Here is a 17652-nt window from a genome sequence, read left to right as displayed (position 1 = left end):
GTTGCTCTGCATGTGGGATCTTCCCCAACCAAGGAAATGATTATGTGTCCTCTGTACTGGCAGATGGAGTCTTAGTCACTGCACCACCAGGGTAGTTCCTTGAGTAAATATTTTTCACATGTATTTCTATTACCATATGTATTGCTTAGTATACCTACCCTGAGGACACTGACATAATTTTCAGCTAGTTTCCTTTAAAGAAAATATTTTATGGTATAGATACCTTTAAGTGTATGAACTAGATGAGTGTTATAACTATGTGATTATTATTCATTCAAGAAGCAAAATTGTGAAATATGAGACATTTAGATGGAAGGATCAAAAAAGAATTTCTAATGCTGCTAAAATTTGGTTGTTAAATGTACTGTATTTATTCATTATTAATTTAGTACTTATTTATTTGGTGGTGCTAGTGTTAGCTGTGGTATGTGGGATCTAGCTCTTTGATCAAAGACTGAACCCAGGTCCCCTGCACTAGAAGCATGCAGGAGAACCACCAGGAAAGTGCCTATACAAGATATTTAAATTTTAAGTTTTTCCAATATTAACACTGTTGTTTTCTTACAACTTCTAAGTATCATACTTTTGGGCAATTATGGCCCAGATAAACAGCAAAAACACAGGGACAATCCCAAGACTGAACCCTAATGTAAACTACAGACTTCAGATGATAATGATGTGCCAAGGGTAGGTTCACTGAATGTAAAAATGTAGATAGGAGAAAATGTTGGGGTTGAGGGGGAGGCTGTGCTTGTATGGGGTCAGGAAGCAGAGGCACTGCTTTTTTGCTGTAAACATAGACTGCTCTAAAAAATTTAAGTATATTTAAAAAAAAAACAGAGGAGATTTCCTACATCTGCCTTTAAAAAAAACAAAGTGTAACTACTACGTTTAAATTTGGTAGACAGCAGTTAAAATCATTAGGAAAAAGCTGTTTTACTATTGAAGAACTCCACAGGCTTTTAAAAGTTATTCTTCTCTTACTTAATCACAAAGAGGACAAACATCTGACAAGACTGTAGCAGAGTCAAGAAAGCACATTATAGACCTAAATTAATGCCCTGTTGCCACTTACTAATCATATGAACTTGAGTAAATCATCTCACTTCTCCAGAGGCTCAATCCCACTTAATCCATCTACCATCTGCAAAATGACCAGCAGTGCCAGTCTCATGACAGATGTTCAACATAAATGGCAGTTTGGGGGTCTCAGACTACATGGAATGTCAGGTCAATTCTAGCTCCAAAACATCACAATTTTATAAAGACAAAACAAGATACCAAGGAATTGGTAACAATGTTAGATTTCATACTCCTTTGTCACCTTATATTAAATACATGATGTAGTTTCAAAGATAAAAAAGAAACAGACCCAGCTATCCAGAGAGCCCTTAGCAATTTTCTGAGAAAAGTTCAGAAAAGCAAAAGGCGTTACCTTTTCTTTTGCCAAACCACTTTCAGGAAGGAAGACAGAAAGCGAATACTCATAGCCACATCTCTGTAAGTGACTGGCTACTAGAAAGTTGGAGGCTTCTATTAACAGGCAGCTCTCTTCCACTGAAGTGGATGGGGACTGCACCTTGCCATTCAGTACAGGGTGCATCAGTTCATGAATCAGCTGGTTTCTGACTTGCATCTAGAACAAATACAAAAATGAAACGAGGGAAAACAACTTCAGCACGATTTTTTCCACTGGAGGTTCATAGATTTGTTACATAAATTAGAATCTTTCCTTTTATTTCCAGAATGGTTCAAGATCCATGGCCAAAATTTAGGAATCTTTTCCTGCTCTCTGTCTTACACTGTGAGACAAACAGCCCAGTGGGTTCTGGAAAGAGTCGTTTCAACTGGTGGTGCGCCACAACGTGGTGAAACTCACTTCACTTTTCAGTTTGGGAACTTTTCATTGTAGTTTCAAACACAGGAGAAAACTTGGCTACTCCCTCACCTCTCTGTGGATTATTGGAAGATATGAAATTAATATGTTTAAATATTAAATATTAATATGATTAAATATGTTAAAGTATGTTGATGAAAGTATAATTAGGTTCCCAAAAGAAATAATACATGCAAGAGAGAAGTCAGTAAAACCAAAAATACTTATTAAGATTCATTTTCACATGGACTATTTATAATTCAAGGCACTGTGAAACATAATTTCCCTCTATTTTACAATAAGAAAATTTTAGGCTAAAGGTGGTTAATTTTCTCAAGGTTATAATATGAGTATCATTGTTTATCTGGATTTTAAGAAAAATCCCCTAAGTTATTCAAACTAGTGGGTTTTGCTTTAATTATTTTGCACATAATGTGAAAACATACAACTGGGCCGAGCTTAAGAGTACACACAGATGACTGGAAAACGATGGCGGTGGAATAGGACGGGAAGACCACTTTCTCCCTCACAAATTCCTCAAAAGAACATTTCAACGCTGAGCAAACTCCACAAAACAACTTCTGTAGGCTGGCAGAGGACATCAGGCAACCAGAAAAGCAGACCATTGTCTTCAAAAACAGGTAGGAAAAAATATAAAAGACAAAAAAGGAGAAAAAGGAGGTGGGGAGGGAGCTCCGTCCCGGGAAGGGAATTTTAAGAAGAGAGGTTTCCAAACACCAGGAAACGCTCTCCCTGCCGAGTCTGTGGCAAGCCTTGGAAACACAGAGGGCAACATAATAGGAAGGAAAAATAAAGAAATAATTAAAACCAAGAGATTACAAGCCCACCAGTAACTCCCCCAGCGGAAAAGCAGCACAGACGCCTGCATCCGCCACTGGGAAGTGGGGGCAGGGCAGGGACGCGCGGGAGGCGCGGGCTGCAGTGCTTTGTAAGAATCAGGCAGGAACGCCCCACGCGCAACCGGAACAATCTAACTTGGGCTAGCAAACCAGACTGTGGGATAGCTACCGCACGAAAAGCTCGAACATAAGACACCGCCAGGACCGAGCACAGAACAAAGGATGGAACGGAAAAAGCCGGCTGCAGACCATCCCCCGCCGGGGACAGGCAGCCAGAGCCGTAAGGACTGGAAAGGGGCAATTGCAGACCCGGAGAGACTTTACTTATCTAACTGCAAGCAGGCTTCTTTGCTAAGACTTCTGGGGGTGCTGGACAGTCACAATCTGCCTCACGGGGGGCGCCAGCGGTCCACCCAGAAGGCTGAGCAGCAGCGGCAGAAAAGGTGACAAGCCGCGGCGATCGCGCTCGCCAAACTCCTGAGCTACTCGGACCTGGGAAGGGCACAAAGCGCAGTCCCAGCCGAATTTGTGCCTCTGAGGGCTGCCTGAGCGCCGAACCTGAGCGGCTTGGACCGGGGAAGTGCACGCAGCCTAGGGCCGGCCCCAGACGGTTCCCAGCTAAGCATCGCAGAGCCAGAGCGGTTTGTGCGCCGTGAGAAGGGACAGGTCAAGCGGGGCTTAGACACTGTGTGCACACGACAGTGCTATTTGTTTGCAGCATCCCCCCCTCCCAACAGCGCAACTGAACTAGTGAGCCTAAAAAAACCAGCAAACAGAAGAAGTTAAACAGAGGGAACCACCTTGGAAGTGATCCCACACGGCCCACAACATCAGCGAAGGGCCAAATATATTTTTACTATTTTTTAAAAATCATTCCTTTTTTTTTTCTTTTTTTTCTAACTTTTTTTTAAATTGTTAAGTCTTCTATTTCTCCTCTAATTTTTATTTCTATAACCTACTATTACTATTAAAAAAAAAAAGACTTTTTTTTTAAGGCAAACACCATATATAGTCTTTCGATGGTTGTTGGAGGTTTTTTTGTTTGTTTGTTTTCTTTGTTGTTGTTTGTTTTGTTTTGTTTTAATAATTCTTGTTTTTTTTTCTTCTTTCCTTTTTCCTTCTGCTTCTTTTCTCTAATGTTATATTTTTGAAAATCCAACCTCTACTCTAGACTTTTAATCTTTGCTCTTAGGTTTTTGTGGTCAATTTTGTACATTCAAAAACCCAAACTTCACTACCCAAGTTTACCTGAGAGCGAGATTACTGGCTTGACCACTCTCTCCTCCTTTGGACTCTCCTTTTTCTCCACCAGGTGGCCTCTGTCTGTTTTCTCCCCCATCTCTTCTCTATCCAACTCTGTGAATCTCTGTGTGTTCCAGACGGTGGAGAACACCTAAGGAACTGGTTACTGGCAGGATTTGTCTCTCTCCTTCTCACTCCTCTCTCTTATCCTCCTGGCCACCTCTGTCTACTTCCTCCCTCTCCTCTTCCCTGTATAACTCTGTAAATACCTCTGAGCAGTCCAGACTATAGAGCGCACATAAGGAAGTGACTACTGGCTAGCTTGCTCTCTCCTCTTTTGATCTCACGGCATCTCATTCCAGTTACCTCTAACTACCCCCTCCATCTTCTCTTCTCCTTGTAACTCAGTGAACCTCTCTGAGTGTCCCTCAATGTGGAGAAACTTTTCATCTTTAACCTTGATGTTTTATCATTGGTGCTGTATAGGTGGAGAAGTCTAGAGGCTACTGTAAAAATAAAACTGAAAACCAGAAGCAGGAGGCTTAAATCCAAAGCCTGAAAACATTAGAGAACTCTTGAATTCAGGGAACGTTAAGCAATAGGAGCTCATTAAATGCCTTCATACCTACACGGAAACCAAGCTCCACCTAAGCGCCAACAAGTTCCAAAACAAGACATACCATGCAAATTCTCCAGCAACACAGGAACACTCCCCTGAGCTTCAATATACAGGCAGCTCAAAATTATTCCAAAACCTTTGACGTCTCATAACCCATTACTGGTCACTCCACTGCACTCCAGAGAGAAGAAACCCAGCTCCACCCACCAGAACTCCAACACAAGCCTCCCTAACCAGGAAACCTGGACAAGCCACTGATAGAACCCCACCCACAGTGAGGAAGCGCCATAATAAAGAGAACTCCACAAATTACCAGAATATAAAAAGACCACCCCAAAAGCAGCAATATAACCAAGATGAAGAGACAGAGGAATACTCAGCAAGTAAAGGAACAGGAGAGTTGCCCACCAAACCAAACAAAAGAGGAAGAAGTAGGGAATCTACCTGAGAAGGAATTCCGAATATTGATAGTGAAAATGATCCAAAATCTTGAAATCAAAATGGAAACACAGATAAACAGCCTAGAGATAAGGATTGAGAAGATGCAAGAAAGGTTTAACAAGGACCTAGAAGAAATAAAAAAGAGTCAAAATATAATGAATAACGCAATAAATGAGATCAGAAACACTCTGGAGGCAACAAATAGTAGAATAACGGAGGCAGAAGATAGGATTAGTGAAATAGAAGATAGAATGGTAGAAATAAGTGAATCAGAGAGGAAACAAGAAAAACGAATTAAAAGAAACGAGGACAATCTCAGAGACCTCCAGGACAATATGAAACGCTCCAACATTCGAATTATAGGAGTCCCAGAAGAAGAAGACAGAAAGAAAGATCATGAGAAAATCCTTGAGGAGATAATAGTTGAAAACTTCCCTAAAATGGCGAAGGAAATAATCACCCAAGTTCAAGAAACACAGAGAGTTCCAAATAGGATAAACCCAAGGCGAAACACCCCAAGACACATATTAATCAAATTAACAAAGATCAAACACAAAGAACAAATATTAAAAGCAGCAAGGGAAAAACAACAAATAACACACAAGGGGATTCCCATAAGGATAACAGCTGATCTTTCAATAGAAACTCTTCAGGCCAGGAGGGAATGGCAAGACATACTTAAAGTGATGAAAGACAATAACCTACAGCCCAGATTACTGTACCCAGCAAGAATCTCATTCAAATATGAAGGAGAAATCAAAAGCTTTACAGACAAGCAAAAGCTGAGAGAATTCAGCACCATCAAACCAGCTCTCCAACAAATTCTAAAGGATCTTCTCTACACAGGAAACACGAAAAGGGTGTATAAACCCGAACCCAAAACAATAAAGTAAATGGTAACGGCATCATACTTATCAACAATTACCTTAAACGTAAATGGGTTGAACGCCCCAACCAAAAGGCAAAGACTGGCCGAATGGATACAAAAACAAGACCCCTCTATATGCTGCTTACAAGAGACCCACCTCAAAACAAGGGACACATACAGACTGAAAGTGAAGGGCTGGAAAAAGATATACCATGCAAATAGAGACCAAAAGAAAGCAGGAGTGGCAATACTCATATCCAATAAAATAGACTTTAAAACAAAGGCTGTGAAAAGAGACAAAGAAGGCCACTTCATAATGATCAAAGGATCAATCCAAGAAGAAGATATAACAATTATAAATATTTATGCACCCAATATAGGAGCACCACAATATGTAAGACAAATGCTAACAAGTATGAAAGGCGAAATCAACAATAACACAGTAATAGTGGGAGACTTTAATACCCCACTCACACCTATGGACAGATCAACTAAACAGAAAACTAACAAAGAAATGCAAACTTTAAATGATACATTAGATCAGTTAGACCTAATTGATATCTATAGGACATTTCACCTCAAAACAATGAATTTCACCTTTTTTTCAAGTGCTCACGGAACCTTCTCCAGGATAGATCACATCCTGGGCCATAAATCTAAACTTGATACATTCAAAAAAATCGAAATCATTCCAAGCATCTTTTCTGACCATAATGCATTAAGATTAGATCTCAATTACAGGAGAAAAACTATTAAAAATTGCAACATATGGAGGCTGAACAACACACTTCTGAATAACCAACAAATCACAGAAGAAATAAAAAAAGAAATCAACATATGCATAGAAACCAATGAAAATGAAAACACAACAACCCAAAACCTGTGGGACACTATAAAAGCAGTGCGAAGAGGAAAGTTCATAGCAATACAGGCATACCTCAAGAAACAAGAAAAAAGTCAAATAAATAACCTAACTCTACAACTAAAGCAACTAGAAAAGGAAGAATTGGAGAACCCCAGAATTAGCAGAAGGAAAGAAATCTTAAAAGTTAGGGCAGAAATAAATGCAAAAGAAACAAAAGAGACCATAGCAAAAATCAACGAAGCCAAAACCTGGTTCTTTGAAAGGATAAATAAAATTGACAAACCATTAGCCAGACTCATCAGGAAGCAAAGAGAGAAAAATCAAATCAATAAAATTAGAAATGAAAATGGAGAGATCACAACAGACAACACAGAAATACAAAGGATCATAAGAGACTACTATCAGCAGTTGTATGCCAATAAAATGGACAATGTGGAAGAAATGGACAAATTCTTAGAGGAGTACAATTTTCCAAAACTGAACCAGGAAGAAATAGAAAATCTTAACAGACCCATAAAAGCACAGAAATTGAAACTGTAATCAGAAATCTTCCAGCAAACAAAAGCCCAGGTCCAGACGGCTTCACAGCTGAATTCTACCAAAAATTTCAAGAAGAGCTAACACCTATCCTCCTCAAACTCTTTCAGAAAATTGCAGAGGAAGGTAAATTTCCAAACTCATTCTATGAGGCCACCATCACCCTAATACCAAAACCTGACAAAGATGTCACAAAAAAAGAAAACTACAGGCCAATATCACTGATGAACATAGATGCAAAAATCCTCAACAAAATTCTAGCAATCAGAATCCAACAACACATTAAAAAGATCATACACCATGACCAAGTAGGCTTTATCCCAGGGATGCAAGGATTCTTCAATATCCGCAAATCAATCAATGTAATTCACCACAGTAACAAATTGAAAAATAAAAACCATATGATTATTTCAATAGATGCAAAGAAGGCCTTTGACAAAATTCAACATCCATTTATGATAAAAACTCTCCAGAAAGCAGGAATAGAAGGAACATACCTCAACATAATAAAAGCTATATATGACAAACCCACAGCAAACATTATCCTTAATGATGAAAAATTGAAAGCATTTCCCCGAAAATCAGGAATAAGACAAGGGTGTCCACTTTCACCGCTACTATTCAACATAGTTCTGGAAGTTTTGGCCACAGCAATCAGAGCAGAAAAAGAAATAAAAGGAATCCAAATTGGAAAAGAACAAGTAAAACTCTCACTATTTGCAGATGACATGCTCCTCTACATGGAAAACCCTAAAGACTCCACCAGAAAATTACTAGAGCTAATCAATGAATATAGTAAAGTTGCAGGATATAAAATCAACACACAGAAATCCCTTGCATTCCTATACACTAATAATGAGAAAGTAGAAAAAGAAATTAAGGAAACAATTCCATTCACCATTGCAACGAAAAGAATAAAATACTTAGGACTATATCTACCTAAAGAAACTAAAGACCTATATATAGAAAACTATAAAACACTGATGAAAGAAATCAAAGAGGACACTAATAGATGGAGAAATATACCATGTCCATGGATCGGAAGAATCGATATAGTGAAAGTGAGTATACTACCCAAAGCAATTTACAAATTCAATGCAATCCCTATCAAGCTACCAGCCACATTTTTCACAGAACTAGAACAAATAATTTCAAGATTTGTATGGAAATACAAAAAACCTCGAATAGCCAAAGCAATCTTGAGAAAGAAGAATGGAACTGGAGAAATCAACTTGCCTGACTTCAGGCTCTACTACAAAGCCACAGTCATCAAAACAGTATGGTACTGGCACAAAGACAGACATATAGATCAATGGAACAAAATAGAAAGCCCAGAGATAAATCCACACATAGATGGACACCTTATCTTTGACAAAGGAAGCAAGAATATACAATGGAGTAAAGACAATCTCTTTAACAAGTGGTGCTGGGAAAACTGGTCAACCACTTGTAAAAGAATGAAACTAGATCACTTTCTAACACCACACACAAAAATAAACTCAAAATGGATTAAAGATCTAAATGTAAGACCAGAAACTATAAAACTCCTCGAGGAGAACATAGGCTAAACACTCTCAGACATAAATCACAGCAGGATCCTCTATGATCCATCTCCCAGAATTCTGGAAATAAAAGCAAAAATAAACAAATGGGATCTAATTAAAATTAAAAGCTTCTGCACAACAAAGGAAAATATAAGCAAGGTGAAAAGACTGCCTTCTGAATGGGAGAAAATAATAGCAAATGAAGCAACTGACAAACAACTAATCTCAAAAATATACAAGCAACTTATGCAGCTCAATTCCAGAAAAATAAATGACCCAATCAAAAAATGGGCCAAAGAACTAAATAGACATTTCTCCAAAGAAGACACACGGATGGCTAACAAACACATGAAAAGATGCTCAACATCACTCATTATCAGAGAAATGCAGATCAAAACCACAATGAGGTACCACTTCACACCAGTCAGAATGGTTGCGATCCAAAAATCTGCAAGCAATAAATGCTGGAGAGGGTGTGGAGAAAAGGGAACCCTCCTACACTGTTGGTGGGAATGCAAACTAGTACAGCCACTATGGAGAACAGTGTGGAGATTCCTTAAAAAATTGCAAATAGAACTACCTTATGACCCAGCAATCCCACTGCTGGGCATACACACGGAGGAAACCAGAATTGAAAGAGACACATGTACCCCAATGTTCACTGCAGCACAGTTTATAATAGCCTAGATGTCCATCAGCAGATGAATGATAAGAAAGCTGTGGTACATATACACAATGGAGTATTACTCAGCTGTTAAAAAGAATTCATTTGAATCAGTTCTGATGAGATGGATGAAACCGGAGCCGATTATACAGAGTGAAGTAAGCCAGAAAGAAAAACACCAATACAGTATACTAACACATATATATGGAATTTAGGAAGATGGCAATGACGACCCTGTATGCAAGACAGCAAAAATGACACAGATGTGTATAACGGACTTTTGGACTCAGAGGGAGAGGGAGAGGGTGGGATGATTTGGGAGAATGGCATTCTAACATGTATAGTATCATGTAAGAATAGAATTGCCAGTCTATGTCTGACGCAGAATACAGCATGTTTGGGGCTGGTGCATGGGGATGACCCAGAGAGATGTTATGGGGAGGGAGGTAGGAGGGGGCTTCATGTTTGGGAACGCATGTAAGAATTAAAGATTTTAAAATTAAAAAAATAAAAAATAAAGAAAGGAAAAAAAAGAGTACACACAGTGCCTAGATTCATGGGGTTTAACAGTAAACAACACCTAAGAAATTGTTATTAATAGAATAAAAATAATAAACCAATGAAGTTCTTGTTACATCTCTTTCTTCTCTTCTTTAAAGAGTAGAAAGTATATGGTGAGTGTAAAACAAAATTTATTATATGTACATTTAAAATCCCATAGTAAACAACACTTTTACACAAAACAGAATATACACATTTTGCCTCATCTAATACTACAGCCTTCACCATCAATAAAATTTAACGGTCTAATTCAATTTGTAACATGGCAAGAATAAACATATTTAGATCCAGCCTAATTAAAAGGATTTAAGGTGTCTTGCAAACAAGTACTGAAATGGTAAGAATTAAATGAAGGACATACGCAGGGTAAAGGAAAAGAAGAGGTGCAAACGGTGGAATGACATTACAGATGAATTTCCATCTAGACAAACACAAAAGCACACCATATAGCACTTGGTAGAAGGAATCCAATAAGTGGCTGGGAGGCTTTCCAGAAGGGAAATCTATGTACAGAGGGAAATCTATTCAGAATTCAACTGTGAAATGTCCCCAGAGCAGAAATAATGACAGGGTACTCACTAAAGATTTTGCCTATTAAAAACTTCTCCCCTCAAACCATTGGGGAATTCGGGGTTTTTGAGCATGTGTCACCTGTTCTTCTAACATGGCCCTGCAATCAATCTTTCTCTGCTTTAAGGAAAAAAAAAAAAAAAAAAACCAATCACAACTATTCCCAACTATTGTGGGAAAGAGGGGAAGTGGGAGAAACAAGACTTACAGACCCTAAGCACATCTCTCATGAGTTGACAGAGTACACAACCAAGATTACTCTACCCAGAAAGGATCTCATTCAGATTCAAGAGACAAATCACAAGCTTTTCAGATGAGCAAAAGCTGAGAGAATTCAGAACCACCAAACCAGCTTTACAGCAAATGTTAAAGGAACTTCTCTAGGCAGGAAGCACAGGAGAAGAAAAAGACACACAAAAACAAACCCAAAACAATTAAGAAAATGGTAACAAGATTACACATATGAATAATTACTTTGAATGTAAATGAATTAAATGCTCCAATCAAAAGACACAGACAGGGCAAATTGATACAAAAAAAAGAGCTGACTCATTTGAAAAGACTCTGATGCTGGGAAAGACTGAGGGCAGGAGGAGAAGGGGACAACAGAGGATAAGATGGTTAGATGGCATCACTGACTCAATGGACATGATTTTGGGTAAACTCTGGGAGTTGGTGATGGACAGGGAGGCCTGGCATGCTGCAGTTCATGAGGTCACAAAGAGTCAGACATGACTGAAGAACTGAACTGAAATGAACTGAGAAACAAATAACAACAGAAACACAATGACCCAAAACTTATAGCACACAACAAAAAGCAGTTAAAAGAGGGAAGATTATAGCAATTCAAATCACTTCAAGAAAGAAAAATTCAATGATCTAAACTTACACCTAAAGCAACTAGAGAAAGAACAAAAAAATTCTAATGCTAGTAGAATAAATCATAAAATATCAGAGCAGAAATCCCTGAAGTACCACCAAAATGACAATAGCAAAGATCAATTAAATAATAGCTAGATTCTTGAGAAGACAAATAAAATTGACTAAACTTTACCCAGACTCATTGAGAGAAAATGAAACAGGATTCAAATCAAAATTAGAAATGAAAAGAAGTTACAACTGACTCTACAGAAATACGAAGGATGAGAATATTACAAGCAACGACAACCTGGAAAAAAAAGACCAACTCTTAGAGAAGTACAAACTTCTAAGACTGAACCAGGAAGAAATAAATAGATCAATGACAAGTAATAAAACTGAAACTGTAAAATCTTCCAACAAACAAAAGTCTAGGATCAGACAGCTTCACATACGAATACTATCAAACATTTAGAGAAGAGTTAACACCTATCCTTCTCAAACTCATTCACAAAGTTTCAGAGGGAGGAACAGTCCCAAACTCATCCTACAAGGCCACTATCACTCTGATACTACAACGAAAGATATCACAAGAAAATTACAGACCACTATAAGGGATGAATACCGATTCAACAATTCTCAACAAAACACTAGGAAAAAGAATCCAGCAACACATTAATCCCACTTCTGGGCATACACACCGAGGAAACCAGAATTGAAAGAGACACGTACCCCAATGTTCATCGCAGCGCTGTTTATAATAGCTAGGACATGGAAACAACCTAGATGTCCATCAGCAGATGAATGGATAAGAAAGCTGTGGTACATATACACAATGGAGTATTACTCAGCCGTTAAAAAGAATTCATTTGAATCAGTTCTGATGAGATGGATGAAACTGGAGCCGATTATACAGAGTGAAGTAAGCCAGAAAGAAAAACACCAATACAGTATACTAACACATATATATGGAATTTAGGAAGATGGCAATGACGACCCTGTATGCAAGACAGGAAAAGAGACACAGATGTGTATAATGGACTTTTGGACTCAGAGGGAGGGAGAGGGTGGGATGATTTGAGAGAATGGCATTCTAACATGTATACTATCATGTAAAAATTGAATCGCCAGTCTATGTCTGATGCAGGATACAGCATGCTTGGAGCTGGTGCATGGGGATGACCCAGAGACATGTTATGGGGAGGGAGGTGGGAGGGGGGGTTCATGTTTGGGAACGCATGTAAGAATTAAAGATTTTAAAATTTAAAAAATATAAAAAATTAATAAAATTAAAAAAAAATAAAAAAATAAAAACAAACAAACAAACAAAAACAAACATACACAATGATCAAGTGGGATTTATCCCAGGGAGGCAAGAATTCTTCAACATAAACAAATCACTGTGCTACACAATATTAACAAGCTGAAGAATAAAAAAGCATATGCTCATCTCCATAGATGCTGGAAAAGTTTGACAAATTTCAATACCGATTTATAATAAGAAAAATACTCTCCAGAAAGTGCGCATAAAGGGATCCTACATCAACATAATAAAAGCCATATACAACAAATCCACAGTAAACATCATTATCAGTGATGAAAACATGAAAGCATTTCCTCTAAGATAAGAAACAAGAAAGGGTGTGCACTCTTACCACTATTATGCAACATAGTTTTGGAAGTCCTTGCCAAGGCAAATAGAGAAGAAGAAATACAAGGAATCCAAATTTAAAAAGAAGTAAACTCTCACTGTTTGTAAATGTACTATACCTAAAAAATCTTAAAGATGCCACCATAAAACTTATTATGAGAACTAATCAATGAATTTGGTAAAGTCATAAACACAAAATTAATATACAGAAATCTCTTGCATCTCTATACATTAACACTGCAAGATCAAAAAGAGAAATTAAGGAAACAATCCCATTTACCAATGCAACAAAAAGAATAAAACAATTCAGAATAAATCTTTCTAAGGAGGCAAAAGGCCTGTACTCAGAAAACAGTGATGAAAGAAATCAAAGATGACATAAGATCAGTTGGAAGAATCAATATTGTGAAAATGACTATAATACCCAAATAACCAGAGCAATCTTGAGAAAGAAAAAAAGATTTGGAGGAATCAGGCCCCCCCAGCTTCAGATAACACCACAAAACTACGACAGTACAAAACTGGCAGAAATACAGAATACAGATCAATGGCACAGGATAAAAAGTCCAGAGATAAACCCACACACCTATCACCACATAATCTGTAAAAAAACAGACAAGAAAACACAGAGGAGAAAAGACAGTTTCTTCAAAAAGTGGCGCTGGGAAAACTGGACAGTTATATGTTTTTATACGCAAAATTATAACATTCTATAACATGGTACAGAAAAATAAACTCAAAATGGGTCAAAGACATAGATGTTAATTAACACTATGTTAGTAAAACTCTTAGAGGAAAACGTAAGCAGAACACTCTTTGACATAAATCACAGCAAGATCTTTTTTGACCCACCACCTACAGTAATATTTTTTAATTAACAAATGGGGCCTAATTAAGTGTAAAAACTTTTGCAAAGCAAAGAAAACCATAAACAAGATGAAAAGATAAATCTGGGAATGAGAGAAAATATTTGCAAATGGATGGGTCGTGCAGCTCAATATCCAAACAACAAACAACCCAAACAAAAAATGGACGAAGATCTACATAAACATTTCTCCAAAGAAGACACACAGATAGTCAAGAAGCACATGAAAAGACACTCAACATGACTAATTATTAGAGAAATGCAAATCAAAACTACAGTGAGGAATAAGCTAACACCAGTCAGAATGACCATCTCTATAGGTCTTCATAGAACCATTCAGCTTCAGCTTCTTCTGGTTTAGTGGCTGTGAAACAGACCTGGATTACCATGATGTTGAATGGTTTGCCCATGAAATGAACAGAGATCATTTTGTTGTTTCTGAGATTGCACCCAAGTACTGCATTTCTTACGCTTTTGTTGACTATGAGGGTTACTCCACTTCTTCTAAGGGATTCTTGTCCTCATTAGAAACAGATCCTGATGCTGGGAAAGAGAAGGCAGGAGGAGAGGGGGACATAGAGAATGATGGTTGGATGGCATCACCAACCTGATGGACATGAGACTGAGTAAACTTCGGGACTTGGTGATGGACAGGGAAGCCTGGTGTGCTCCAGCTCATGGGGTTGCAAAGAGCTGGGCACAACCGAATGCCTGAATTGAACTGACTGATGATGATATCAGGTTGCATCAGCCCTGGGATTATAAGTGGGAATCCCAAACTGCAGTCTTTGAAGTCTCACCCATGGAGCAGACTCACTGCCTGGGACCTCTTCCCAAATGGGACTCCAGAAGTGCTATGACATGGAACTTCCAAGCGCTGTTTAAGTCTGGATGTTGGTCAAAACCTAATTTGATGATGTATTTCCTGATCTTTCTATTTTGATTTTCTTTTAATGTTAGTATATTAAATGAACGCTAGATAACTTTCTAATAAATATTTGTATTATTTACTTGTATATAACAAGTGTCTTATTTTGTTAACAAATCCTTTGAACCTGCAATGAAAGTGAAAACTTTCAGCAAAAGATATGTTCTTAAAAACAAAAAACACACACAGGAAAATGATCACTATTAAATAAGATATACAAATATTAAAGATATACAAATAGATACAACATTATGCCAATTAGTGCTTGTGTTAGAGATGACTTCTCTCCTGTATGCTTTTCAGACAAGGAGCCTGAAGTATTTCTAAGATACAAAAACAACAGAGGAGGCAGAACAAAAGATTTTTCCTTGAGGTTTACACTTAAAGAGGGAACTCAAGGAAAAATCTTTTGTTCTGCCTCCTCCACTGTTTTTGTATCTTAGAAATACTTCAGGTAGAAAACACATTTGAACTAATCCTACTCCCTGCTGTTAATCTATACATGAAATTTATTAAGAAATATTTGCTGTGCAAGGGTTCATACCTTTCAATATCTTTTAAAGAAATTTCTCATTACTCAAAGTTTTCTAAAGTAATTAGTCCCTTAATGTTTTCTACATGCTGTCAATATCCTCCATTCAAATGTAACTATTACAAAACCATTTGACTCAGGAACCACTATGACTGATTTTTAAAACAAACCTAACCTTATTAAAGGAGAAGGCAGTGGCACCCCGACGCCTGGAAAATCCATGGAAGGAGGAGCCTGGAGGGCTGCAGTCCATGGGGTCGCTGAGGGTCGGACATGACTGAGCGACTTCAGTTTCACTTTTTACTTTCATGCATTGGAGAAGGAAATGGCAACCCACTCCAGTGTTCTTGCCTGGAGAATCCCAGGGACGGGGGAACCCTGGTGAGCTGCCATCTGTGGGGTCGCACAGAATCGGACACGACTGAAGCGACTTAGCAGCAGCAGCAGCAACCTTACTAAAATGTATTTACTGTTTCACGATTAAAGAGTGAACAGAGCAATAAAAGTCACCAACACAACCTGTGTATCATGCTATTTTTAAACCCCAAGACATGGATGTATTTACATGTGTACTACCTGTTACAGGTTACATTTGTAAAACTTACATAACAGGACTGTAACTGATACCTTGAGTGTGTCCAGTATACCTCGATCTGTAAACGTCTGGTACAGCTTTTTGCGAAGTTCATCTTGACTCAACACATCAGATTTAAGGGGCATGATGGACTAGAAAAGAAATGGTTATGGGTTACCCTGAGGGCAGAGGAGATGTTAACTTCTGCAAACAGACCAGTGGTCTCCAAGGAAGCCTTCAGGAGTCCAAGGGGGAAAAGTGCTTTAACGGAAAAAAGTTGGAGAAGGAAATGGCAACCCACTCCAGTATTCTTGCCTGGAGAATTCTACGGAGAGCGGGGCATGGCTACAGTTCACAGGGTGATAAAAGTCGGACACGACTAAGGAACTAACACACACAACAGAAACAAAGTCTTCACTTCCACTGAGGAAGCTGCCGCTGTACTTACCTGAACTGTCAGGCGTCGGCTTCCTCCGGTTCCCTCCCCACCGTGCCCTGAGGTACCCCGTTTGCGTCCGAATGTGGCTCTGGCTTAGGGCACCTGCCTTCAGATCCCTTGCTCTGTCGCAGAGGATGGGGAGGAACAAGGTAAAGCCTCTGCCTTGTACTCCCAACTAGGAACTCACACAGAAACTCGAACTTCTTGCCGGTTCTGGCCTGTGGGCTACCTATGGCCCACGCGCCCCTCTAACGGATAGAAACCGGAAGACAGAAGAATAGACAAAGTGCAGCAGCGGCCGGGGTTCGCGCTGCTCAGAACTGATTCCATCCTCCCCGGAAGTCCTGCGAGCATAGCCACCATAGCCTGGGGCTCTAATGCGCAGGCGCCAAGTTTCCTAGCTGTGCCGCCGGAAGTTCCGCCCACTGGCGAAGGCAGTATCACGGAGTCTGGCGTGCTGTGCTTCCGGAGTCCACAGGGAAGCAGCCGAGGAGTATGGGTTGATACCGGGGTAACTGACAGGTCATTTTAGTTGCCAGTGTCTCTAGGGGGATTGGAGAAGGCAATGGCAACCCACTCCAAGACTCTTGCCTGGAAAATCGCATGGACGGAGGAGCCTGGTAGGCTGCAGTCCCTGGGGTCGCTGGGAGTTGGACACGACTGAGCAACTTCACTTTTCACTTTCATGCATTGGAGAAGGAAATGGCAACCCACTCCAGTGTTATTGCCTGAAGAATGCCAGGGACCGAGGAGCCTGGTGGGCTGCCGTCGATGGGGTCGCACAGAGTCGGACACGACTGAAGCCACTTAGCACCAGCAGCTAGGGGGATGGAGCTAGTAGGCGATTGGTGCTCTGGGACTCGGGGGAAGTGCTTTGTACTGCTTGTCAGCCTTTTCTCCCACTTCTGTCCCACCCATCCATTCCTCGTGGACATTCAGTCTGCAAATGTGCGACTGCTTAGGTGCTTTGCTTCCTATAATACCTTTCACTGGGTCACGCAGCCCAGGTTTTTAATTTGTTTTTAATTGAAGAATAATTGCTTTATAGAATTTTGTTGTTTTCTGTAAAACGTCAACATGAATCACCCATAGATATATATGTTCTTCCGTCTGGAACCTCCCTCGCATCCCCTTCAGCATTCTACCCCTCTAGGTTGA

At 39.3% G+C, this 17652-nt stretch overlaps 1 protein-coding gene across 1 annotated transcript in view; it reads right to left on the bottom strand.

Moving 5' to 3' along the window:
- Window positions 1-16818, bottom strand: part of LOC108634551 (oral-facial-digital syndrome 1 protein-like) — a 94513-nt gene extending 77695 nt beyond the window's left edge. The window contains exons 1-3 of the mRNA XM_018044519.1: window positions 16504-16818; window positions 16109-16207; window positions 1436-1636 (exon numbers count right to left, since the gene is read on the bottom strand). Coding sequence (XP_017900008.1) covers window positions 1436-1636; window positions 16109-16201 — 294 coding nt within the window. The 5' untranslated portion in view covers window positions 16202-16207; window positions 16504-16818. The remainder of the gene's footprint in view (window positions 1-1435; window positions 1637-16108; window positions 16208-16503) is intronic.
- Between the last annotated feature and the right edge of the window lie 834 nt (window positions 16819-17652).

Source organism: Capra hircus, unplaced genomic scaffold (genome assembly GCF_001704415.2).
Source record: "Capra hircus breed San Clemente unplaced genomic scaffold, ASM170441v1, whole genome shotgun sequence".
Taxonomy (NCBI): domain Eukaryota; kingdom Metazoa; phylum Chordata; class Mammalia; order Artiodactyla; family Bovidae; genus Capra; species Capra hircus.
Note: the sequence above shows the minus strand (reverse complement) of the source record. Positions and strands in the feature narration are given on the sequence as shown.